At 40.0% G+C, this 26,809-nt stretch overlaps 1 protein-coding gene across 1 annotated transcript in view; it reads right to left on the bottom strand.

The window, feature by feature from the left end:
- Window positions 1-26,809, bottom strand: part of Ush2a (usherin) — a 678,886-nt gene that overhangs the window by 280,593 nt on the left and 371,484 nt on the right. The window contains exons 35-36 of the mRNA XM_021198607.1: window positions 22,380-22,531; window positions 17,121-17,283 (exon numbers count right to left, since the gene is read on the bottom strand). Of these exons, the coding sequence (XP_021054266.1) occupies window positions 17,121-17,283; window positions 22,380-22,531 (315 nt within the window). The remainder of the gene's footprint in view (window positions 1-17,120; window positions 17,284-22,379; window positions 22,532-26,809) is intronic.

Raw genomic sequence — 26,809 nt, 5'->3', positions numbered from 1 at the left:
TCCCGTTCCCTGGAAGGGCAGCATGTGCTCTTGATCACAGAACCATTTCTCAGCCCCCCCCCCCCATCACATAAATGGAAAAAACCATTTGTGGCTAGTAACTGTCTGTAACTAGTTTCTAGAGATATGACACCTTCTTCTAACCTCCTAGCTACTAGGCAGAGGTAAGACACAGTGCACAGATACACATAGAGGCAAAACATTTATACACATTAAAAATAAAAATTAATCACTCTTTAAAAATAAGAAATGGCTCTAGCTACTTCAGGATATTTCAAATTTTGAGGAGTCTTCAGACATGTTAAGCCATTCAGTTCTACCTTCCAATTTTATTGTGAAGAAAGAGAGAGAGAGAGAGAGAGAGAGAGAGAAAGAGAGAGAGAGAGAGAGACAGACAGACAGACAGACAGACAGACAGACAGAGGAGGAAATAGTTAAAGTCTGTGTCACCAGGTTCAACAGCAGACCAACAGGTTCACCTGCTGCTCCTAGCTTCGAAAGGAAGACCGGCCAAAACACTAACCGAATCAACGGACATTTTCTAGGGAGAAAACTTCAATACTCATATTTGTTTAATAGCAGAATATTTCTAGGCAATTATTTTGTTCAGCAAGACCCAATGTAAGTGGGTGTTGCTTTTGCGTTTCAGATTCAGGATGTAAAGACGGTTATTGTCCTGGGACACCATCCTATGGGATTCTCTTGATTGAAATCACGTAAGTGGGTATCCTTTCTCATTCTCGTAATGTTCATTGTCACAAAAATTTTTAATGCACCATATATTCCATAATCTTTTCCTCTGTGTAGTGCTGCTCTGACCTTTTCAATATTCTATAATTTGACTGGCTGGCCATTTCTGTTCTCTTCCTTTTTACAGCCTTATTAACTTGTAGGAAGGAGGTGAGGCAAACCACCAATCAGAGTCCATAATATTGCAAAGGTCAGCGTGGTTGTGTGGTGCCCTCACACACGGGGACTGCACGGCAGGCATTAACATCCTGATATCTTATTCATGTGACAAAGACTGTAACAAGAACAGAAACGGCACAACATGAATCCATTCTCCAGAAAGAGATTATAATGAGAAATGACAGCGAACAAACCAAACTGAATCTTGTTCTGTCTTGGTGATTTCATGTGTCTCACCCGGTGCCGCTCTGTACCAGCCCTTGTCTGAATCCAATTAGACCTTAAAGTAGAAAAGGTGTTAACTAATTTTCCGATTTCCAGCTACAAAGGCTGTATATTTTAGCATATTGAGGTCTTGATATTTGAGGTGGTGCGGTTCATCCATCCTAATCCCTTTGTGCTCTGCCAATACCTAAAGGAAAGGCATAGGAAGGCCATACAGCAGATCATGGTGGCCAGGCCCGCTGGCACTGCCACAGGCACGAAGGGAGCTAGGACACTCTAGACAGCCATTACTAGCGTTTAAGCTTTTGCTGTTTCTTCATTTTTGAGACACTTTTGAGATACTTTTTTAGATTATTGTACCCATCAAGTGTATTTTCTCAGTCTCGTAATTCTATAGGTCTTTGAGTAGAAGGGGGTGTCAAAGCTGCTGGGGGTTCATTTTGTAACTTATATATGGACTCAGCAACCTCCAACCTGGAGCTAAGCATGTGAACACTTGAAATCCTTATAGAACCTAAACCTGTCTGGTTTTCTCCCAGTGTCTCTCACCTCATTCCTATCTCCCTTATCCTCTTCTCCTCTTCATTCTTTCTTTGACTAAGTGTCATTTACCCCAGCTAGTCATTGATTTGTGACATCACTGACAGTGGCCTTGAACATCTGACCCTGTGCCTGTACCTCCACACTATTGAGATCACAGGTATGTATTAGCATGCCTAGTTTATGCTCTGTTGGAGACACAATCCAGAGCTTCATGCATAGGCAAATGCTTAGCCAACCAGTCAGTACCTTTAGCACATAGCTTTTATCCTTTGACATTATACTAAAATAATTCATAATTATTAAGTATATACAGTATGCATCATTTCTCCTTCCCCTTTTGTCCCCCTACACCCTTCCACATGCTGTCCTCCCCCTTAACCATGTACTCCCATTTACTGGGGTCTATAAACATAACATCTCCATATTAAGAGCGGTGTTTTATTTTGGAGACAGAAAGAAATAATCAGAGTAACCCCTACTGTGTTTAAAGTTAGTCACTGAATTTAAATTACTTGTCAGTCTGAAAGAGAACATTTATGCACTAAGGAGTTCAGTATTGTACTCAGTAATCTAACATGTGTCTAGATATGTGAAATTCGTTTTGTTTTGATTTACTGTATTTTATTATTTATTCATTTTACACCCTGCCTGTTACTCTCTTTTCTTTTTAACAGAACATTTCAAAAGAGGAAGGAAGAACTTGCCTGGGAATTACTGTCCTCTAAGGACAGTGTCCATTTCTGACTGCTACCATGATTACTCTACGTAGTTTTAATTAGTTGCCATCAGGTAAAAGGTCTACTTCTCTGATTGCTCTTTAAATTAGTCACTTAGCTGCAGATACGTAAAAGAATGCACAGGGCTTCGAGAACAGTCAAGGTTCATGTTGGTACAAGACAAACTGAAAGCCAGAGAAGGCTTTACTCAGAGCATCAGAGCTGCCCACACGCTAAGCAAGAAACACCTAAAGGAAGAAAGAGTGTGGGTGTTCATAGCACCAACAAGGAACATAAAAATGTGAAACAATTGTGTAGCTTGGGGTGTGGAGATAGGAGCCTTAATAGATGAAAGAAAACATCACAGAGACACTCTGGAAATAGAAAAACAAATGAACAAACAAAAAACAAACCCTTTTTAAGTATTAAGAAAACAAGATAGTTGAAAATGAGTTGGACGCTAAAATCCAAAAGGACAGAGTGATGCACCACCATCTACCAAGGGAAACCCTGTGGCATTATAGCACGATTCCCGTTCAGCAGGACTCAAGTGGCCAGGAACATAATTTTGATCCAGGAGGATTTCCCTTTGCTTGCTGGTCTGTGGTGACTGAAAAGCCAGGAAGAAAGGTTGAGGCCCCGCCCGTGGCTATCACCTCATTATTCACTTGTGAATTCCAAATCTTGATGGAGACAGTCAACAGCTGGGGTTTTAGAATGTGCTAGGATGGTTGGGGCTCCGGAAGCAGAGCTGTGATTCTGTCAAACTTGCCTAGACACTGAATTTCCTGTACTTCCTCTTGACAGACTGAATGTTTTACTATTCCTGTGAAAACGTGACCCATGACCTAAAGGTCAGAGAGGAAGTTCACTGTTTGAAAGCACGAATTATTTAGCGGCGGGATTTCCCCTCTTTTTCTACATTAAGTAAATTTTAATAGCATTCATTTACTTCTGGAAAACAAAGTACGGGGGAGCTCAAATGCCTAAGGAAAGTACAGATATCCTCAGACAAGCAAAAAGAAAGTCGGGACTGGAGAGATGGCTCAGAGGCTAAGAGCACTGACTGCTCTTCCAGAGGTCCTGAGTTCAATTCCCAACAACCACATGGTGGCTCATAACTATCTGTAATGAGATCTGATGCCCCTCTTCTTGTCTGAAGAAGACAACTACAGTGTACTCATATGCATAAAATAAATAAATAAATCTTTTAAAAAAAAAGTCTATTCTATGCTACACTAGAATATCGGAATATCGCCACAAGTGGGAAGTGCAGAACGGCTCTTGCCTTTGGATTTAAGAAGAGAAGTGAAGGAGCAAACAAATCCCTGCCTTGCTTCGTGTATTTTTAAGGGAGCTACGAAGAGCTTTAACCAACCTGTGCAAGAAACTGACTTAGAAATGAACCAGTAGCCACAATGGCAACTATGATACGGTACCAAGAGTATGTAAAGGTCATAAGATATAAATCTGTTTGTAAAGCGAAGAGAGTCTGCTATATAAACGTTGGCCTCTCCAGCAGCAACTTAATCAATTTTGTTCTGCAATTTAAAGTTGGACTGCCTTTCTCGGTTCAGTCCTACAGATGGTGTCTTCGCAGCCTGGATAATTATAGGATGAAAAGAACCAGCTTGAATCCCTTCAGAGATGTTTAACTTTCCTTAGCTGTTTTCTCATTGTTAACCCAGAGAAGTTGGTGCAGTACAGTTCTAAAATAAATGTACAAAAATAGACAACACCTCTGCCATTGGACAGGTTTATGCACTTGCTTCACAGAGCCCTAAGAATGTAGCCTGTTTCTACAAGTGACTAGGCTTTTGTTAAAAAGGACTGTTATTTTTAAAACTTAACCTCACTTGAAGAAAACTATTGAGAGATCTCAACAGTTTAATGAGGCAGCGAGATATTCAGAGGCCGTATCTTTCCATCTCTGCTCATTTGGGGGCCTCCTTTGCTGGTATACAGTGGTGATTATGATGATGACGACAATTATCTGCCTTTTAAACACATCCATAACTCACAGATGCCAATAAGAATATGCAATTCTCCAGGGAGATGATCAGGAAGGAAATGACTGAAAAGCAGTACTGGGGAATCTCTAATCCATAGTCAAATATCTAGATTGATTGTGTCACTTGCACCTGTATTGATTTCAACTGGAGTTGCTCACCCAGGGGAAAAATAAAAATGTGGAATAAAACTGATTTATGAGAACAAAATAAATCCTTTTGTGAGCAGTAATGAATTGGTGCTATTTAACCCTTTCCATCACAGGCTGAAAAGTCTATTTATTTTTTCAAGAATGCTGAGCTAGCCAAAAGAAGTCACATTAAAGTTCTACAAGCCACTACCCTTGGCCACCACGCCAGGGAAGATATGCCACTCTAAACTTGATGGAAGGCAGGGGTTGACAGATGGCATACTTTCAGCTTTCCTAGGCCAACTTCGAAATGTCATCACCCTGATGGACTGGCAGGCCCACCGTATTAGTGAATCGGTCAGTAAATGTTTGTTGTTATTTACGTGATGTATAAGGCAGCTGAGACGGGAGAGACAAACCTGGCAGTTCATGGCACCAAGACCATCTAACAGTTTTTTCATTTAATGTAAATGTTCATTAGTTTACTTACAACTTGGTGGATGACAGGTAAATTGAGGGCTTTTCCCCTCCTATGCCTCCTCCCTTCCACTCAGCCCCTGTTTTTATCACTGTGGAACGCCAAATTCAGCAGCATATTAAGGGCTAGTAGATAATTCGGTGGGTAAAGTCCTTGCAAGCACAAAGACCTACATTTGATCCACAAACTCATGTGAACAAAACCAGGCACGTGCTTTCTGTCTTGAAGACTTGAGTTCAGTTTCCACATGAGAACCATGGAACCCAGGCACCCATACAACTATACGCATACAATAAGGAAAGGTAAAAAAATTAAAGCCAAAGATGGTGGCTCATACCAAAGCTTGCAGATGTCTGCACTTGGTCGGCAGCCAGTGAGAGACCCTGTTCTTCAAAGAGCAAGTGCACATCACTGGAGAAATTGTAACCGAAGTTCCCTTTGGATCCTAGATGTATATGCACACACATGTGTACCTGCACATACACATACACCTGTACACACATAAGTGCACGCACATGAATGTGCACGTGTGCTTGTGTGTGTGTGTGTTCGTGCCCTCACAAAACATACCAGAAACTATGAAAAGAGGCTAATCTACAATCTGAAGACACACATTGTTATCTTGTTAATATTTTGTTGCCTTTGGTTCTGTACCTGTAATATCTGTTTGCTACTGGGTAGGTAAGCAACTGGCATCTTTGTAACTGATGCTTGCTGTTCTGCAGATGTGACACGATATGTTTTCTTAGTGATATATGTGCATGGTACAATCTTGATCTTTTTATTATTCATCATGATGTATGACCTATGGACATTCAGGGACATTGTCCCCATTCTCTGTTTCACCCTACATAGTCCTAACTTGGATTTTATGACATAGAATACCAGGGGCATACTTTTACAGATATTTGTATGTGTTCATCTGAATTTTTGCTTTTAAAACAATTAGGAAAGTAAAATTCTAGTGGTTTCAGTTTACACAAATAGACATAAATTGCAATCTTTTCATACTGGATTTATTTTAATAATCTGAAACTAATTAGCATGAACAAACAATTGAACAGATTCTTTGTTTGGGGTATATGTAAGTTGTATGGGTTATATCTGCAGTAAAGGCTTGAGCTCAAGGTCTTTATATTCAAATGACTATTCACTCCATGTTAGGGTGGTGTCACATAATGAAGTCACCCAGAGTACATTTTTAAACCATATTTTCTGTCTTCAGAGAGGTGGAAAAATGGTTAACCCAGAGATTTATAAACATGCAAAAAGGCTGGTATTAAGAATGGCATGCTTCTAAACCACCGCCATGACACCAATGCTTCCATCAACACTGTATAAAAATAAGTGAACGCAGCCATGAGAAGTAAAATATGTGAGCAAAATCCCAATGAGAAATACGACTTCTTTATGTAGAAAATTACAAAACTTTACTGGAAGATATAAAGTACTTAAATGAATGGAATGATGATACATTTCAGCAGCTGAGACATATCTAAAGATTTTAATTCCTCGACAATAAATTTATTAGGGAGAGAAGCCATTAAACAAACCCATGGTATTTTGTTCAAGTTAATCTGACATACAGTCAAGAGAATATGCATATGAGAACCGAGATCTTCAATTACAACGCATAATGAGCTGGAGGGTGAGGTAGAACTTTATTTACTTAAAGATACAAAAGTATTGGAAAGATTTTAGCTGTGAGAACCAGCAAATTAATTGAGCACATGGGTGATCTGTCAGACAGATAGAGGGGGAAACACGCACCTCAGAAGCCAGAAGCAGTGCAGCTGTGAGGTTCAATCTCCTCTGCCCTCAGCCAAGTCCAGCAACACATACGCTCCAGCTCTGGATAGAGAATATGCTTCACACAATAATAAGCAAATATTTAACTAGCCAAAATTAGAGTACCGTTTCAGATCTCATAAGCATACAAAAATAAGTTGGGTAAAATACATAATGTTAGAATGACTATTAAGCCTCATGCATAATATTTAAGCTGCCTTGAATATCAGATTGAGCTTTAAGGCCTCGAAAACAAAAAAAGAAAACTAAAGAAATCTCTCATTTTACCTATCAAATTAGCATGGTTACAGCTAGATGGACATTCTTGCACACGGTCAGAAGGCATCTGAATTGATGTGGCTTTTCCTGAAAGCATTATGCCAATGAAAATCAATAAGTTATCTAAAAGTTCCTGAATCTGTAATTTAGAAAAATTGTAAAAGCTGGAAGTCATAAGAAAATATGCGGGAATACTCAAGATCTCAGTACCAGCACAGGGTGTTCTTAGTAGGCCTTGTTGTGTTTATATTATATTAGGTCATAGTGCATGTGTGTGATGTAGATGTATGCACATGTGTGCACATGGGATGATATGATGAGACATTCCCATGGCCTCATGTTAGGTATGAAACCCAAGAAATGCTCACAGTTAATTTCAAATCTATTTCTCTCTCTTCTCTCTCTCTCTCTCTCTCTCTCTCTCTCTCTCTCTCTCTCTCTCTCCATCCATCTATCTTTATATCTACCTATGTCTGTCTGTCTGTCTGTATTTATGTATCTACCTATTTAGGTATGTATGTATGTATGCATGCATGTATGTAAGTATGTATCTATCTACCTACCTATATATCTACTTATGTCTGTCTGTATCTATATATCTACCTATTTAGGTATGTATACATGTATGCATGTATGTATGTATGTATCTATATCTATATATCTACACACACACACACATTTTATATATATATATATATATATATATATATATATATATATACCTATATCTGTCTATCTGTATTTATGTATCTACCTATTTAGGTATGTATCTACCTATTTAGCTATGTATCTACATGTCTACATATATGTGTGTATGTATCTATGTATATATCTATGTTTCTACATATCTACATATGTATATATGTACATATCCTCTATCTTCCTATGTATATATCTGTGTACTTATCTGTCTGTCTGTCTATCTATCTATCCTACCTATGTATCTACATATGTATATATGTGTGTATCTATCCTCTATCTTCCAATATATCTATGTGTCTATGTATCCATTACTTATCTATCTGCCTATCTACCTATCTACCTATGTCTGTCTGACAGCATTATGTATGTATGCATGTATGTATGTACCTATCTATGTCTGTCTGTCTGTATATATATATGTATGTATGTATGTATCTATCTATCTATCTATCTACCTATTTATGTCTATCTGTCTGTCTGTCTGTCTGTATCTATCATCTATCAATTGATCTATTCTTTTGTTTATTAAAAACCCGATACTTTTATCCATCTTACAAACCTCACAGATGCATTTCTTCTGGGATCTTCTTCTTGGCTGTCCTTTAATCATCTGTTCCAGTTACTTTAAATGTCATTGGCCTGAAGACCTTTCCTGACCCTCAATGGATATTAAGTTCATTATTATGGAATACCTTAGTGATATATGGTTTTGGCTTAACTGCTCTCAAGTTTGTAATCTTGTACTTTGGAATGGTTGTTTGGCTAATTCTCACCACTTCTGTGACATTAGGAGCCCCTCTCTACAGGGACTACACTTCCTTAGTCCCCCACTGCTTCTCCAGCCCCAACATCCTCTCTCTTGCTTTGTGGGACAAGCTAAATGCCAGGATGTTGTATGGACAAATGAATCAATATTTGAATTCGATTCTGTGTTTTCAAATTTCTCCTTTTTTGAGTAAAAATTGTTCTTTCCATATCTCTCTAAAACTATATGACTAGAAAAATTTGTGATTTTTTTGGGCAAATGTATACAAATTAAAACCCAAACTTCTGAAAACTATTGAAAGTTGAGTTTTTAAAAATCATTACATAAGACTCTTAGATGTTGTGTCACTAATAATTTAGCAAACTAACTCCTTAAAAACACACAGTTGGGAAATGTTGTTTTAAAGTGGGCTGTTCTCCATATCAGAACTAAGTAAACTCGTGTGACTCTGCAGGGAGGAGAACAAGACTGTGGGTTCTCATGAGCCTGTAGATGGAGGAGCAGCCCTTCACCATTTCCACATGTCTGCGCTCCTGAAGCCTCGCAAAGGAAATCTGGGACTCAGAGAAGGGATTCCCTGTCCTCGGAGGAATGCGCCACAGAGCCTGGATAAATGTCCTTGGCAGAGTTTTCCTCTTCCCTGTATAAAGAATTCTCCAACTTCATTCTGAAATCATTTCATAGGCAGCCTTTACTTAGGCCAGTTATTTCCTGAAGAATGCCTCATTGCAAAATTCATATTATTAAACTTCATAGGAATGCTTGTGTACCTCAAATCTCTATGAGGAGTCACCCATGTGGCTCTTTTATTTAACAGGTACTGAACAGGTGCCATAGGAAATAAGTGGACCCACTCCCAAAAGATGAATGGTGGAGCCAGCACAGGTTCAAGCATGTCTGCTTCTTGGCTGACTGACAGATTTGAAGCCCTCCCCCCCCCCCAAAAAAAAAAAAAACAAGGTCTGAGGGTCACTCAATGGTTTAAGTTTTTCCCCTTTTCAACAGAAAGAGGGATTTTATTTTTTCAACTATGCCAAAGGCATAGGCATTTAGTGGGGTGCGCTGATGCGTTTGAGTGTCCCTGGAAGGAGTTAGAAGGAGCATGCTCCGGTATGTTGATACCAGGCAGAGTTCCAAGTGAGAGCTTGACCTGGCCTGCTCACCCTCTGGGGTATCTGTGGGCTGAGTTCGGTGACTCTGGGTGTGGTCCACAGTGCCTATTTACATAAGCCATCACTGTGTTGTTGCCTCAATAGACATGATGGCTCAGGCACACTCATTCATTATGTCAGGAAAACAGCCAATTAGATATAAGACACAAATCCAATAAGCTGCTGCGAGAGGGTTGAGGGGAGATGAATTCTAAAACAAGTTTGATAAATTAATGCTTAACTCCATTCTTATGGAAGGCTCTGTCCCAATAATATATTTCAATAGCCTTATTGGCCACGATGTGATGTGGAGTCAGAAATGTCAATATATGCTCTAAATATACATTCTCTAGCCAAAAATTTAAAATGACAGATTTTTTTTTTTCTTCAAACAACACGCAGTTATTTTTAAGCCAGACAACTGTGCCTTTAAGAGTCCTTCATTTTCACATGGTAAAGGAGAAAGGTTCCGGACTGTTGTCCTGGTGTCTACAAGCTAATGGATCACCTACCACATCCTCATTTATTTCTCTGTCTTTGTAAGGAACTATACAGTCAAACTTGTCTCCCATAAATGGATACATAGTTGCACCTGTCACTTGTCAGCCCTTGATGGGAAGTTGTATAAGGGACTATCATGGCTGCCCCATTCTTCTGGGTGTTAGGGGTCATACCCCAGAGTTTTATTGTAAAACCTGGGATCCGGATGTATACTATTGAACCTTATATTCTCAAAATAAAGACTCTGGAGTAAGGACAAATAGCCCTAAGAGACAGACTGACAAGAAGTCAGGTCAATATTTGGTAGTAATGGTAGCAGAGGCTGCCAGGCAGAGAAAGTACTACTTCCACCCTGGAAAATTCATTCCACAACATCTCAGTTGAGCTAAGTCTGACTGCCCTTCCCTCCAACTCATTATGGGGAAATGAATTCAAATTGCTTGAAAAGAAGCGGCCTCTTTCATCTTCCCACTGACTGACACACAGCTACAAAGTTCTCCAACGGGGATTCCAAGTTACAAGCTGTCCTGCATCCCGGGAACAATTCCCCCACTGCAGTTCCTCCCTGGGGGCACCCTGTCAGATATACTGCATGGCTTGCCAGCAGGACTTGGAAAATACACAGCTCCCACCACAGTGAAAAACAGGCCCCAGGGACGATAAAACAAAGCAGCCCCTTTCCGAACTGCCCCAGCCTTTCCGCAGTCTCCTTGTAACTCGAGGAAGGAATTTCCAGGGATCATTATTTTCTTTTACCTGCCCGAGAAAACAAATGCTCCCGTATCTCCTTTCCCTTTGAAATTTTTTAAAAAACACAGTTTATTGGTGTGGGGAGAGAGGGAGAGTGGGTATGGGAAGGAGGAGATCATGTGCAAAATCCCTGTATCTCTCTAGGTAACCTTGACCCACATGCTGCATTTTCAAGTTCTTTTCATATTTGTTGAGATCTGCAGCATTGACTAGTCTCAGCCCCTTCCTGGTGACTGGCAACCCCTAGGCAGAGGAAGTCACAGGGCAGGAGCATTTGAAGGGGTGTGGACCACACAGGCACTCCTCGGTCTCCTGGAGCTGTCTGGAGCCCAGGAAAGAACAGCTCCTTTAAGTGCCCCTCCTTTGTCTTCTGCTGGAGGCAAATTCCATTAATATGAAAGGCAGCTCCCCCTGGCAGGGGCTCTGTAGGCTGAGAAAGCCTTGTTTTTCACTCAACATCAAATCACCCCAAATAGCCAGACCCTCCCACAATTCAGTATTCCCCATGCCACCCTGACTCCAGGGACACAAGGCTTATCCTTCCTCTAAGCATTCTTATCTACATGCATTTTGCAACTTCATAGTTTGTTTTTTTTGTTTACAACCAATGGAGAAAGACTTGCAGGCAAATCATAAAAGACAAAGAATGCTTAAGCCTGCAAGGGGCCCTGTGGAAACAGGAATCTACCCCAGGCTCTCCCTCTGGCCCTCTGGGCACCTGTCTTAGGGTTGTGTCACCCTTCCCTTCTAAGTCTGAAACACTGTGTCTATTCCGAATTATTCTCCATTAGAAAAATGTGTTCTCACCAAGTATCTATGTAATTCTCTGTAAAGACAAGAGGTATCTACTGCAGAACATTTAAAAAAAAAAAATCTTAGTTTATTTAAAAAAAAAAAAGAAAGAAAGAAAGAGAAAAATGGGACTATAAGCCATTCCTAAATATAATCATATAGAGATAATACCGTTTAAATTGCTATTTTCTATTTGATTTTGAATGGTGGCTGTCAGTTCTTCTGAGTAAGGGACACACAGTCACTGCTAATTTCATCCTCACTCTTTCCTTCTCTTTCCCTGACATTTCCTGGTCTCAGACTGCTTCTCGCCTGCCTTTGTTCTTTGGAGAGACTCCCTCCTGTCAGAGGTGTCCCTGAAGGGGAAATAACACATAAAACTCATGTGTTCTACCTGTCTCTAGTCTGGAGTGGAACTTCCAGAAACCAAAGTTGAGGTTATAGCAATACCAGGTTATCAATCTGCGTTTACACTTGGAGATATTGCAAGACTTTCTATTTTCTCAATATCCACAGCCTCTTTCTCAAATTCGTGTCTTTATTCTGCACTACAACACCAAATTGGGGATTTGAAGAAAGGAGTATTTGAAGATGAATCCTGAGCTGCTGCGCACAAAGGACTCAGCAATTAGAACATCTCAGACACAAAACAGTCTGCCAGGTCATCAGGAGCTGGAGCTCACTTCCCAGGCCATTCAAAGGGAGGATAATGAAGAGCTAAACAATTCGCAGAGGACTCCACAATCACTGCTCAGGAAAAGAGCAGGATGTGTGTGTGGCTAAGACACACCATTGTCTACTAAAAATAGGATCGCTCTGAGGACCACAGAAAGCTGGGTGGTGGCAGAGGGCTGGCATCGGAGGAAAAAAAATGTCCCGAAGGAATTCAGAGCCTTTAGTTTTTCTCTTCATGAAGTTCCTCTCTATTTTATAATATTATAATATTAGAGTTGAAAATGTTTAAAAACTGCAATGCTGCTAGCATCCACCAAAACTCTTGGCACAAATTATTTTCATGCATGTGGCTAAATAGTCACTTACAATTTTGAAGTCAGTTTCATGTGAGCCAAGGTTCTGTTACTTAATTTACTGCTGTTTTTATTGAATTCACGCATTCTCTTTATTTAAAAATAGCACAAATTAAATATGTATGAAGCTATTATAAACCTGTTACCTAGAATTAAAATTGTTAATGAATACATACGAAGTAAACACTACAACAGCAGCACATCACAAACACTAGGGGTTTTTCTACTGATCACAGTGAGAGTTCATGGCTCCCCTCAGCCAGGTGAGGGACTCACTCTTGAGAGACTTTGAATAAAACACTAACTGCAGACCAGTGAACCACACCTACTTCACCCCAGGAAATGGGGTGGATGAGGCAAAGCAGGTGCCATTCCAAGAACTAAGTAGTAAATCTTCCTGTAAATGGTGAGATACAAGATCTTCCATTCCCTAGCGCAGGAGTACTTTACTTAAATTTTTGACCCTTACTGGCTTGTGCTGCTCTGTCCTTCTCTGGCAGTGTTTTCAGAATTGAGGCCATTAAAACACGGGGAACACCAGCTTTCTCCCACATCTTTCCCCGGACTAATTCTGTTCTGTTTGTCTTTCCAGCATCTGGGTTCTTGCCTCCAATGCTTGACAATAGCTTGGCTGGGGTACCCCTCTTACCTCACCGATTTGCAGGTTTCTTCTGGGTCCAAATTTTGGTGCTTTGTGTTACAGACCTAGTAAAAAACTAGTGGAAAGTCTAACTAAGTCTTTTCCACATATTGATACTCTTGTACTTTAAGGACAATGACTTACAACAATGCTTGCAACAATGTTTGTAACAATGCTTGCCAAATGCTTGCAACAAAACCTGCAGTTCTGTGTAATGGATGGATCAATGTTCATTACCAGACAGATATAAATTCACGCTGGGACAGCACAGGGTTCTGGTCATAGTGATCTGAGAGTGAATGAAGGCTGCAGGTAATTTTCCTAAAAGTTACTTAGTGACAGTAATGTCTAAATTCATGTGCTAGGATTTATAGATACATAAAACTATTCTTAGTAACAACATCCGGGAAAATAAAGGCTATGAATGTCCATTTCTATTGAAGAAAATGAGTGATAGAGGGGTCAGTAGGAAGTATTGTCCTATTATTGATTCAAAAACCCAGTATCACAAATGTGTAAATGTCTCTGTTGGCAACACAGTGCCACCTTCATAAAAACAGCATCAGACAGTCCCCATTGAATTGGAACTTCATTGTCTAAAGGATTATAAGGAAGAAAATTATAAAACAAATAATAGGCCAGAAATAAGCACACAATTTGGCATCATTTATGTGAAAAGTTGTATGTGTGGGAAGAATAACTTAATCATGTAATGGAGGAACATATGTAGATAAAGACATGGATGGCTAGGTAGACAGACAGATGACAGATAGACAGGTGGAGACTAGGCATTTCCATTTCCATTTCCTCTGAGATTCAAGAACAGACTGGAATTTTTGTCTTCTTTTTCATTTTTGTCTTTTAAATTTTGACTCAAAGGAAAATAACATTAGACAAAAGGATAATTTTTAGGAAAAGAGAATCTTCTGATACATGCTACCTAAGTTGTTACAAACCGTGGCCCTGACTTTGTAAAGTTTTTGGTTCACTGCTGGAGTTGCCACTTGGAACAAGGATCCTGGGTGGGTGTCTGCAGACAGAGCTGGCTGTTCTGGCTTGAGAAATAATGGCCCAGGAGCAGGCACCTGTTCCGCCCATCTTGGGAATCATGACTGCTGTCTCTTCCTCAGCAGCCATCAGAGCTGTTCATCATGTCAAGGAAATAACCAATTAGCTGCCCAACAGTTCCGCAAGCCTTGTGTGACTATAGGAAGAAGATGATCTCTTTTATAACTTTGATGAATTAATGTTTAATTCCTTTTTTAAGAAGCCACACAGACCTCTCTATCCTCAGTGTAAATGCCACCTGGCTGCCGATAGCCAACAGACAAGATGTCCAAATCCTTGTACTTGACATCCAGTGAACCAACAAAAGGAGGTTCCTGGGACTCAACCAAGATGCTCCCCCCACTTCCTGCCTTGCCCCTCTGATGCCAAGCCAAAAGCACTCCACAGGACTCTCTGAGTCAAGCCTCGTAATGGCTTCCAATTTGTCTGTTTTGCTTTTGGCAATTAACAAGCTGAAATGTTATCACAGAAGAGTTCATCTCATTTATAAGACTAGGTTTTCCCGCCACTAAAATATGCAGGCTCTCTGTCCTTCACTACCGGCAGGAGATAAATGGCTGGTTTTCGTTGCTGAAGAATATATAATGGTTAAAAAGTCACTTTTTTCCTCCAGCTCTACATAAATCACGGAACTAGTCAATATTTAATAATGCTTGCCTTGGTCTGGAGTCCCTTGATCACCCCTGTCATGTGTAATAGCTCCCTCTCCGATATCTTTGACATAAAAGCCCAGCTTTACTGAAATGCTAACATGTAGAGGGTCATTACGGATCGACATTTACCTTAATCTGTGACTGCCAACCATGAACCGATAAATTCCAGCAGATTCCACTGGGAGAAATCAGTAAACTTCTCAGTGGAAAGACGTGAAGGAAAATTCTGCCGAGGACAGAATACATTTTCTACAAGGGCTGCTTAGCAAATGGATTCTGACTTTTGAAAGTTCTCTCGCTGCCCAGCTTTGCAACATTTAATAACGTTTTGATGGCTTGAGGGACGGGATGACAACCAAAGATGACAGGACTTAGAAGGCAAGCAGAAATGTTCTCCGCAAAAACAATGCAAGATTAAACAGGAGGGGAACATGGTCCTTGCATTATTCACCCAGCGGCCTCCGTTAGAAAGAGCTGGGCTGTCATGGGTCCGGCCTAAATGTTGCTTCTTTTTTCAAATCGATCATCGCTCCTTCACCTCATAATCTTACGAGTGCTTCACAGCAGAATACATCAAAGCCCTGATTGCATAAAAAAGGGACACGCCAATCTTTGAGGGGATCAGCCAAGCCCCAGACTCGGAGTCCATTCAGTGTGCATTTGCTTATTTGCTTGCAGACACACTATGGAACTTGAGGAATAGCCTCTTCAAAGCCTTGAAAGGTTCATTTTTCTTTCTCTTTTGCTTCTATACATTTTGGGGATACAATTAAGTCGTACAAGCAAACATAACACAGACACAAACAAATGATATTCTCTTTTCTTTTTACTAGAGCCTGTCTATTTGCTACCAGTTTAAAAACAAATATTTAAAACATCTCCTAGAAAATTACCATGCCTTCTTTGGAGAAAGTGATAAAGGTAACAGTTACTAAAAACACAAATAAAATTTTCTAGTAAGACACACCCTGTAGTGCTTCTCTGGTAGGCTGTGCTTATGTGAGTTGTGCTAACAGAACCCAACATACTTAATTGGAGAATTTAATGAATTTTCAAGAAACACCAACACTCCAGCCCCTTATTTAATTTAATACTTGCATACTATCATATCATCTGCAAATAGTGATATTTTGACTTCTTCCTTTCCAATTTGTATCCCCTTGATCTCCTTTTGTTGTCTAATTGATCTGGCTACGACTTCAAGTACTATATTGAGTAGGTAGGGAGAAAGTGGGCAGCCTTGTCTAGTCCCAGATTTTAGTGGGATTGCTTCACTTGCCACACCCAGATTACCAAGTTAGTGGAGAATTATGAAAATGGCAACCAGAAATAAGTTACCTGGGGTGAAGTACAAAATCAAGGCTGAAGCCTTATCACAAATAATATTTTAGGCCTGCTTTGCATTTCAGGCAAGGAAGGGACACACAGGAACTCTCACTTGCTAGAGATCCAGCTCAATACCCCAGAGGTGACTGAAACCACAGAGCATGCCAACCCCCAACTGTATAATGGAATGCCCATACCTATGGTGATGTTTAATTTCTATGTTAGAAAGTCAGAGGCTGATAAGAAGAAGTAACAAAGAAACAGAGCAATTATTTCAATATGGCGGAACAGAAACCATATACAGTGTTCCTTTTCTTTCTGGAATTTTCTATTTAACATTTCAGCTAGTTGACCACGGGTAGCTTAAATACCAGAAACAAAAGTCCCTTTGTCCTGTGAACCCAACCTGAGTACAGAGGGTAAGAACCATCTATGTAGTATGCTGATACACACCTTGCTGGACCCTGCCCTGGTTGTGGCCCTCACTGTAGCACTGAGTATCATGCGCATGCGCACAATGAGCACGCCTCTCTAACTCTTCTACATTGGTTGGATATTTTAGGAAAAAAAAAAAAAATCCGGAAATGAAAATTAGGCTAAAAGCAAATGTTCAGATAAAGAGTTTTCTGATGTTATTGAAGGTCTAAGAATTGCACACAATTTACCTTGATCTGCATAGAAACTTCCAGTGAAATGGACTGAGTAGGTTAAGCGCCCATTAGGGTGAGATGGAGCATCCCATCTCACGTGGGCTTCCCGGGATCCCTCAGGTTTGACAAGCACGTTGACCATGCCTTCCGGAGGAGCTTCCAGAGTCCGATTTTCTACCTGTGAACATACAAAGGATTTACTTTCTTTGCAAATAAAATTTGTGCGTGCTGTGGCTTGAGCATATTTCTTCAAAGAATCTTTTTGCCGTGAAGCAAACCGTTTGTGGCAGTAGCATTCTGTCTGCATGCCTCTGTCAGGGTCTAGACAGAGCTTGTGTGTTTCCTCTTCCTGCTGAGAAAGCTTAGAATTTCAGTTCCTGACCAAGACACTGGATTGTGATTTCTGCAGGATTTCAATTGGTTCACAGTGAGCTTGTGCTCGTGGCTGTGCATAACCACAGACTATTTTCAAAGATGCTTAAAGATGATTTTTAAAGTTATTGTAAAAGAAAGAGATACAAATGATATGTTTTCCTAAATTTCCAATTTCTTGATAGGAGGGATAGACTTTTGTGAAAAAGCCACTAGAACACTCTCCTCTCCTTCGCTCCCTTCCCTTCCCCTTCTTCCCTTCCACTTCCCCCTCTGCCCTTCCCTCTCCCTCCCTTCCCTTCTTCTCCCCCTTCCCTTCCCTCTCTCTTGTCTGAGCTCTGAGCTGTGCTCTTCTTTTGGATGAAAAGAAGAAGTTCCACCAGCTGAGGTTCCCTGAAGAAGTTGCATCTATGTTAAAGAGCCTGGGTGACTATTTAGGTCCCTTATGTTTGTGAAGTGTTGGGACATTGTATATCCAGAGCCAGGGTCAGTTTGAGCTATCTCTATTATTTTTTTTTTTAATTTTACCCTGAACAGTCTTTTACCACCCATTTCTGAATCTGATTCACACCTCTTGACCATCAAGTGAAATCTTGGGAATGTACTCATTGAGCGGACTACTGGCCTTCACCAATCTGAGAGCCAAGTACATCACCAGACAGCATTTGGTATCTACAGAAAAGTTTCTGGCTTCTCTATAGCCTGCCTACCTACTGCTCCTAATGTATTTGATGAAAGAATGGATTGATTGATTTGTTTGTTTGTTTACTTACTTTTTGGTTATGTAACTACAAAATGTTTATGTAATCATTTATTTGTGTAACCTGCTGCTCAGAGCCACCAGAATCCACATTTCTGCCTCTTGCTCATTCACCTTGAGTTCAGAATAAGCTGTCTCTGGTTCACCATGGAGTGAGGCTGCATTTTGTATGGACACCTCATGATGGCATCAAGAAATAAATGTACCCTAGTGAATCTCACTGAGAAACAGTCACATAAGAGGCTGGCTGGATGTTGACCTGCTTATACAGAAAATGAATTGCTTCAAAAGGAAGGCTTTGAGATAAAGATGAGTATTAACCTGGACAAGGGTCAGCAATGGCTCAATAGCTACGTGTCCAATAACTAATAGGCCAATAACGACCAAGTGTCCAAAGGAAGATGTAATTGTAGGGCAGAAAGTAGAAACAGGTCCACAGCCATTTTTATTTTTTACTCACTGGCTAGTACTTAGTAAACTGAACACCAGTGGTCTTTCATATTTGGACTTTCGAAGTTTATTGAATATGCAGGTAATTTTTACTTTATTCTGTGTGTGTGCATGTCTCTCTAGATACGTGCAGGTGACTCATGAGCATGTACATGTACTTGTGGGGCCAGAAGGCAACTACAGGTATTGTTCTATTTTGTTTTTAAGACAGCACCTCTCATTGGCCTAGAACTGATCAACAGGCTTGGTTTGCTTGTGGGAACATGATAGTCTGTCTTCCAAGAGTTGGTGTTGGATCATCCGAGTACACTACCATATCTAGGTTCTGGAGAGTCAGACAGAAGTTCTCAGGCCTTTAAAGAAAGCACTTTACCAACTGACTATGTTCCTAGTCCTGGCTGTAGTTGTACAGTACGAACAGGCTCATTCTCCCCATACAAGGAGATCAAACACAGGCTCCTGTGATAAATAAATGGTCTCTATTATGAAGATTTTATTTGTTAAGGAGAATACATTTCTCCAATTATGAAAATACGTGTGAAAAAGACTGAGTGTTCATTTTTAATAAGTGTGAGATCACAGGTGTTTTGTCATTCTTGGAGAAGAGATCTGGTGTTCTGTCATTCTTGGAGAAGAGAGAGATCTGGTGTTCTTTCATTCTTGGAGAAGAGATCTGGGTTCTTTGGGGCTGAGCTATCTGCTCATACATTGCTTCAGTCATAAACAGCTATGCACAAAAAGTGATGAAAAGCTAGATTGGAGAGATTGTCTTCATTCCTTTAACGTTTGGAATAGTGCAGCTTCTTTAACTATGTGTACAGTTACAATCATTGTACAGAAAGGGGCTTAAAAGAGCTTCAAACGAAATGGCACTTGAAAAATCAAATAATGTTAATTTCAAATAATTATATTATTTACTTCAAATGCCTGGCTAATTCAAGATAAACAGTTTTTTAGGTTTCTTTCAGTGTTTGGATAAACATTCTGATTTTTACTCTATACAAAAATAGACAACTATACCATTTTTCTCTGACCAGGAAGGATTTTTGATTGTTTCTTTCTTTATTTTCTTCTTCTTAAATATTTATATTTCCTTAAAATGGGAAAGGCCCCTGGAAGGGTAGACATTGGTTCAGTTGTGACCTAAAAGTTTCCTTTGAAATAGATAATAAATTTAGGAATTAATATGCGTAAAAGCACAGAAACATTTCAACATAATTTCTTTTCGTAATAAAACTCTTATCACACTCCTGAAACTCTTAGGTAAGTAATATTGATTTACTTTTTCATCATCTTTTAAAGATAAACACTGTTGGGAAATCTAAGGACTCAGAACATGTATGCTTCTGAATGAGCCGAAACATTAGGTCTAGAATAGCTTCTTCTGTGTCCTCCAACAGCTTGAGCAAAATCTTTTTCTTGAAAGACTTATTTTATTGGTTTTATTTATGTGTTGGCATGTGTTTCTGTGTGTGGGAGTGTGAGTACAGGAGCCCACAGAGGCCAAAAGAGGATGTTGGTTTCCGTGGATCTGGGGTCTTAGGAAGTTGTAAGCAGCCTGACTTGGGTGTTAGGAACCAAACTCGGGTTCTCTGCAGGAGCTGTCATTGCCCTTAAGCCAGTGGTTCTCAACCGCCCTAATGCTGTGACCCTTTGATACAGTTCCTCATGTTGTGGTGACCCCCTAACCATACAACTATGTTGTTGCTACTTTATAACTGTAATTCTCCTACTGTTATATATTGTAATGTAAACATCCAATATTTTCTGATGATCTTTTCTGTGAAAGAGTCATTTGACCCTCAGAGGGGTTATGGCCCACAGGTTTAGAACAACTGCTCTTAAGCTTTCAGCCATGGCTTCAGCCTCTGAAGTATTATTTTTTTTTATATTAGAAATAATTCAAAAGTCAAATATGTTCTTTAAATTGATAATAATGGAACAGGCCACAAGGGAATTAAATAGGAACAGAGAACAGTTCCATCTTAATCACCCCATATAGTGCCCTTCAGTCAGGCTGTGGTGACAAAACACATGGAGCTATCAGAGTCTTATTGCATCAAAACTGTGAGAACGTGCAACTGATACACAAATGACTTAGTTTTAAATCCTCTGTTTTACCAATTCCATACCTTTTTTCCTCTTATGAACCATTTGCCTATGTGAACAGTGTCCTCCTGCATGTGTGGGTAACAAGGCTATTAAACTTGCAAAGGATCATTTAAAAAAAAACCAGCATATTTCTGTCTCTGAAATGTAGAAGTCATCAATACTGATAGGCTGAGTACAGGAGAGAAAAGTGCCAAGTGGAGGAAATGATCGTGTGCTCCAAAGTCAGTATGTAGACTGGACTGGACGGGGCCTGGCAGAGGTGATTTTACAATCCAATCCCCCTTTCCCGTTCTATCAGGGGCTACGGTATTTGATTTCTTAAGGCTAATGTTGCCTGCTGTCTGTTCAGGACAGAGATCAATAACTGTGTCCCCTTATTTAAAGTTTCTAGAGTATCTTGTAGGTAAGGTGGGGCATCTAGAACTATAATTCACAGTTCACACTGGGCAAAAGTACAAGTTTTTAAGCTCATAGAACGTATTCCTTTGTTCCTTCTTTCTCTTCTCCCTCTTCTTCCTCCACTTCTTCTTGTCTTCTTCCTCTCCCTCTTTCTCTCTTTCTCTCTTTCTCCCATGTTCTTTCTCTGAATAGAGAAGTGATGACCTCCTCCCATCTCTGCTTTTAAGGATGAGTATCCATCAGAGGGCTCGGATTGTAAATGCTTTACTATAACGACTCAAGCTCAGTCTCTGCGATGTGGGGCTTTAGCTTCTTGGAAAGCAATCAATCTCTGAATGGAAGGTGTGATCCAAAGTGAGGAAGTAGAGTTGAATTTAAGAGCTGATTCTTGTGGTAATATTTATATAATGTAGTATTCAATGAAGACAGTATATTAAAATGATAGAGAATTAGCAAACATTGCCAAAAAATACCTATAACTAGTATTTCTCTTTTTAAAAAAGAGGCTAAACTCATTTAATCAAGGAATATGCATAAAAGTGTAATGTATTATTTTCAAACTGAAAATGCTATGCTGGGCTGTGATGGTCGCACACTATTAACTAATGGGAAATGATGCTGGAAAGCAAAGGATAATCTTTTCATGCTTCTAACCATCAATGAAAGAGATATACATTATAGACTTCTGAAATGTGCGCATCAAAAGCAGATAGTAATAAAAATTTAAATAGCATTCTTAGAAAGCTACATCAGATTCATGGAATAAAAATACTTTATTTGAAGAGATGAAGTAAGTCCCATTTTTTAATTGATTAATCTGCCCATTGGACAGAAATCTAAGCCTATGTGGGAATTACAGTTTTCAATGCTCATTTTTGAGTCAGGAATGTAGTTATTGGGGTATCATTCAGAAGAAAAACATGTATCTTTCACTTATCATGAAAACAGGCATGATTTTTGTGTATGACCATTAAAGCAGTCAACCTACTGTTTATTCAAGAATATATGCATTCCTCTCCTAGATAGACACACAGCCCTGAAATGTATATTAACTAAAAGTAACTCTTAAATAAACTCTAATGAGAAGAATGATTCCCCGTGCTTGTCAGGCTCCTATTTCTCCCTTGACGCCCAGTGTCACCCAGCAGCTCATACCCCAGAACGTAAACCCACACACTCACCAGTGGGCCCAGAGCACAACCCTTTGCCGTGCATGCTCGAACTCGGAAGGTGTGTAAGCTCCCAGGATCAAATCCATAGGCATGGCAGCTGAGTCCTGAAGAATTGTGAACCAGACTGTCATCTAGATATAGCTCATATGTAGTGATCACTCCTGGGAAGACAAAAACCAGCTTCCAGTATGGCCACAACACAATAGCAAGGAACTAGGAAAGCAGCTGCCTCCAGTCACTGGGCCACCCAAGCAGGTCCTCTAAATGCTGCCTCTTCTCAAAGGATAAGAAATGCTTCACTTTAGACACCATGCTGGTAAGGTGCTTAGCACAGAGAGAGCGACAGAACCAAACACTCTAGAGGAAAATCTTGCTGGAGGCCATTCATCAAGTGCCATTAAGTTCCAGGCCAAAAAGAGGAAGTAGGCACGTTGATGCTTCTACGTGTGTGCATTCTAAAAACATCCTTAATAGATGCTTTGGATGTAAAGATACCTTCTTTGCTTTTGGAGTACATGCTACTTAGATCTAGTTGTCAATGCTCTTAGTGGACACACGCTCATGTGTTAACTTTTTCCTCACAGCCTGCCTAAAGATGGGTTTGTATCATTATCCATCCTTTACAAGTGAAGAAACTGGGGGATGGAGCTGAGGTAAGTTACCCAAGGTCACCCAGCAGGAGAATACCTAAGTTAGGATTTGTACCTACATCTGTATCTATATTCAGTTTGACCACACATTCTCTCCAACACTGACCAGTCACACACTAAACCCTGTTCAGCTCATCAGACTCAGTCACAATTGGGTTAGAATAGCCACACACATTTTTACAAATTATTAGCACTAGGAGAAATTGGAGTGGCCATCAAAGAGAAAGACTCTATTTACTCAAGTAAAATGTTCTTATGAAAAGGAACATAGAGTCTGCATGATTGGGGCTGCCGAGATGACTCAGTGGTTAAGAGCACTGACTGCTCTCCCAGAGGTCCTGAGTTCAAATCTCATCAGTCACTTGGCAGCTCACAATCATCTGTAATGGGATCTGATACCCTTTTCTGATGTGTCTGAAGACAGCTATAGTGTACTCATATACATAACACAAATAAATTTTGAAAAAGGTCAGCATAATCAGGCTCACTAGAAATACCAACTCTCCAAACTTACTTAACATTGTACCATGGGAAGCAGAAGTCTGGCCATATTAACTGTTAATCAGAACCGTTATCAAAGTGAGATTAATTTCTAAGTCCCCTCCTTAAATATGGCCTCCAGGAATCACTTTAAGAGTTCCATTATCATACAGCAGTAGTCAGGGGCTCCCTGCCTTCCCGCATAGTTCACTGTACATCCCCATGGGTATTTCCTTGTACCTCCGAGAACAACCCCATCACAACTTTTAACGATTCATCCCACTATGGCATTACTGTGCCATCAATGGCCCGGTTTCCCCAGAAGATTGTAGGATTTCTTAAGAAACTGTGACTTTTCCTCATCTGCTTCTTTCCACAACCAAGCACCATGCCTCAAATGTGGTAGGCACATAACAAACACTGACAGGGCAAACACATTCACAGGCACCGTAATAAAGCAACCAGCATGCAATGCAGAGTAATAATTTACATGCTTTGAAAGAAGAGCTAGGTCCACACCTGAAAAGCCAGCTAGGAAACAGTTCTTAAAGAAGAGATCAAAGAACAGACTCTAAAGAGCAAGTCTAGCAAAGTCAAGAGCAGTCAGGAAGGCTGGTTTCCAGAATCCTGAATTTGAGGTTGATGACCACATTGGTAAATATCTATAGTGTGACCCAACCTTCACCCATTGGGAATAATACTCATGGAGCTACAATACCAGGGCTTCCATACTCTAAGATCTATCTGCCCCAAGGGGGAATTACTCACCTCCCCACCTGTTCACAGCAGTTTGTCTCCTAATCATTTTATAAGTATCCTCATTGACCTTTGGCGTGACATATTGATGGCACAGCCTCTTTATTTTTCTTTTAATTCTTTGTATGTGTATTATGTAATGTCTTGTGTCAAATACTCAGCATCAAAACAGATCAACAACTCAACAAATGACCAATTCCTTCTATCAAACAGCTTCTGGTTTACCATCCAGCATGTTTCCTCTTTCATTAGAATTATCTTTTGATCAATACATCCTCTTAGAATCTAAGATTTTTAAATAAGTTAATATTTTAACACAGTTCTTGCTATGTCCCATTTTTCCTTCTTGAAGATAACTTGTAACAATTGCACTGGAATCTTCTGTTTCCATATTGAGGAGGACATCCTTATTTTCCCACCATGCACCACTGTGCTGCATAATTAAGTATGGTAGCCTGTCTCTACTGGAGCCATTCTCCCTGTGCCTAGAGTGGCTCTCGGTGCAACACTGATGACTATGATGATGCTTAAGGAATGAAGGCACACATGGATTCTTCTGTCAAGTGAAACAGGGACAGCAAACAAACCATAACTACATGGGAAGTCACAGGGAGGTGAGTAGGACAGAGTCACAGTGAGAAGAGCAACAGCAAGAATTACAGTACATTTGCAACCGTGGAAAGTAACCATTTAATCCTTCAACCCCTCATGTAGTCCCACATGCATTACACACACTCTTAAAGGGAAACTAAGACCCTGCCTGAGTTCAACAGAAGTAGAAATACTTAGACCAACACACCCCTTTTCTTAAACAACTGCAGATGGAGAGAGATTCTCTTGCACAGTAGCTCACTTATCTGGCAGGCTGTGAAGTAAGAGATTTTATCAAAAAGTGAACTGTGGATACAAGTGACTGAAACTCCTTAGGCATGAACTTTAAAATCTTGAGCATTTTCAAAGAAGGTTTTAGGAGTAAATTCTAAGCGCTCACCCATTTTATCTCAAAAGAGTGTACATGAATTATTTTGGTAAGAGTTAAGGTACAGTTGTGGCCAATGAGGAATCTTGGGATTGATATCTGGGGGACCACTGAGGGGCCTCTCAAGCTTTTGCCCTAAGCATAAGTTTCCAGTCCCATCTCATCAGTTTTTCAGCTTGTCTTTTGAGTTCTCCATCCACTTCAGTGACAGCTCCTCTATGGCTGGCTGGTGGGCTGTTTTTTTTTCCTTTTTTGTCTACCTGATTCCAGCAAGGAAACCCCCAGAAATCTATGCCAAGAAACCAGGTAGCTATGACATATGTTGAGAACAGGGTCTCCAAAGATGTGAATGAGGCAGATGAGCTGCAATAAAACTCAAGTGTTTTGACAGTTAATTCAACTATGCAGAAATCTTAGTATCCAGGTGTGACATGGAGTGGGTGAGTTTCAGTCTAAGTTCAGTGTAAAACTGATCCTGTATATTCAGTACACGCACACACACACACACACACACACACACACACACACACACACACACCAGTTACCCTGTGTTCTAGAGGCAAACTATACCTGACAATGCATGCAGGAGAGGCTAAAAGATGCTTGTAGCATGGTGCACACTGTGTAAGTTAGGTTTCTCTATAAGTCATTTAAATCCCTCCTGACATCCTCCCTATTTTCTCTACCAACTGAATCCATTTCAAATTTCTCTTCACCCATGGTCACCTGGGCTATTTTAACATCATCTTAGAATACCTCAGGATAATGGCCACTTAGGTGTCTTCATGTGTCATGAGTTATTCTATATGCTACAGCCAGAGAGGGAGAGGTTACAAACAGCTCTCTGGCCATTCCTTATGCAATTAGCGATCCATCATGCCTACTTCAAGTAACAGAAACCAGTCATTGTCCCTTCTCAGATTAGGGATTTAGACTATGTAAGCCAGTCTTAGGGAGGGTCAGGCTCATACTTGTATGTCTGAATATTCTGCTTTGTGGTCCAAATCTTACCAACAAGCACCAGGATTCAAAATTAGGGCCAAGTAGGATGCTGTTGTGGTTTAGAAATTGCTTCATTTAAACATCTCTCCCACTCACAGAGACTGAAGCAAGCTTAGGAATTTCCTCTCATCCAGGCTATGTCAGGCAACGCTCTGTCATGCTCTGAATTCTGGTTTTAAATACAGGTTCCTGGTAAATTAATAGACAATAAGAAATATAATTTGGAAAGAACATTATTTGGGGGGAATGTTCTCATTTATTAAATATTTTTATTATCATGTATCAATTATACGTTTTCATTATGATTTTTTTACATACCTTTATAATAAATTTTGATCCTGTTCCTCCCTTTTTTGTCCACCTCCCAGTTCACTTAATTCTTCTGCTTTTACGTCTGCTTTTTTAATGACTAAGATTCACATAGCTTGCTCACAGAAGGATAGGAGGGTTTCTTACCAGAACATTCTAGTCTGTATTGAGTTATATAGGCAAATTTTATAACCAGTTTCAGTAGCAGTCTTTTTGATAGAAATAACATTAGTAAAGTAAGAGACATTATAAACCTAAATGTA

Source organism: Mus pahari, chromosome 5 (assembly GCF_900095145.1).
Source record: "Mus pahari chromosome 5, PAHARI_EIJ_v1.1, whole genome shotgun sequence".
Classification (NCBI taxonomy): domain Eukaryota; kingdom Metazoa; phylum Chordata; class Mammalia; order Rodentia; family Muridae; genus Mus; species Mus pahari.
The sequence above is the reverse complement of the archived record's forward strand: the minus strand, read 5'-3'. Positions and strand labels throughout refer to the sequence as shown.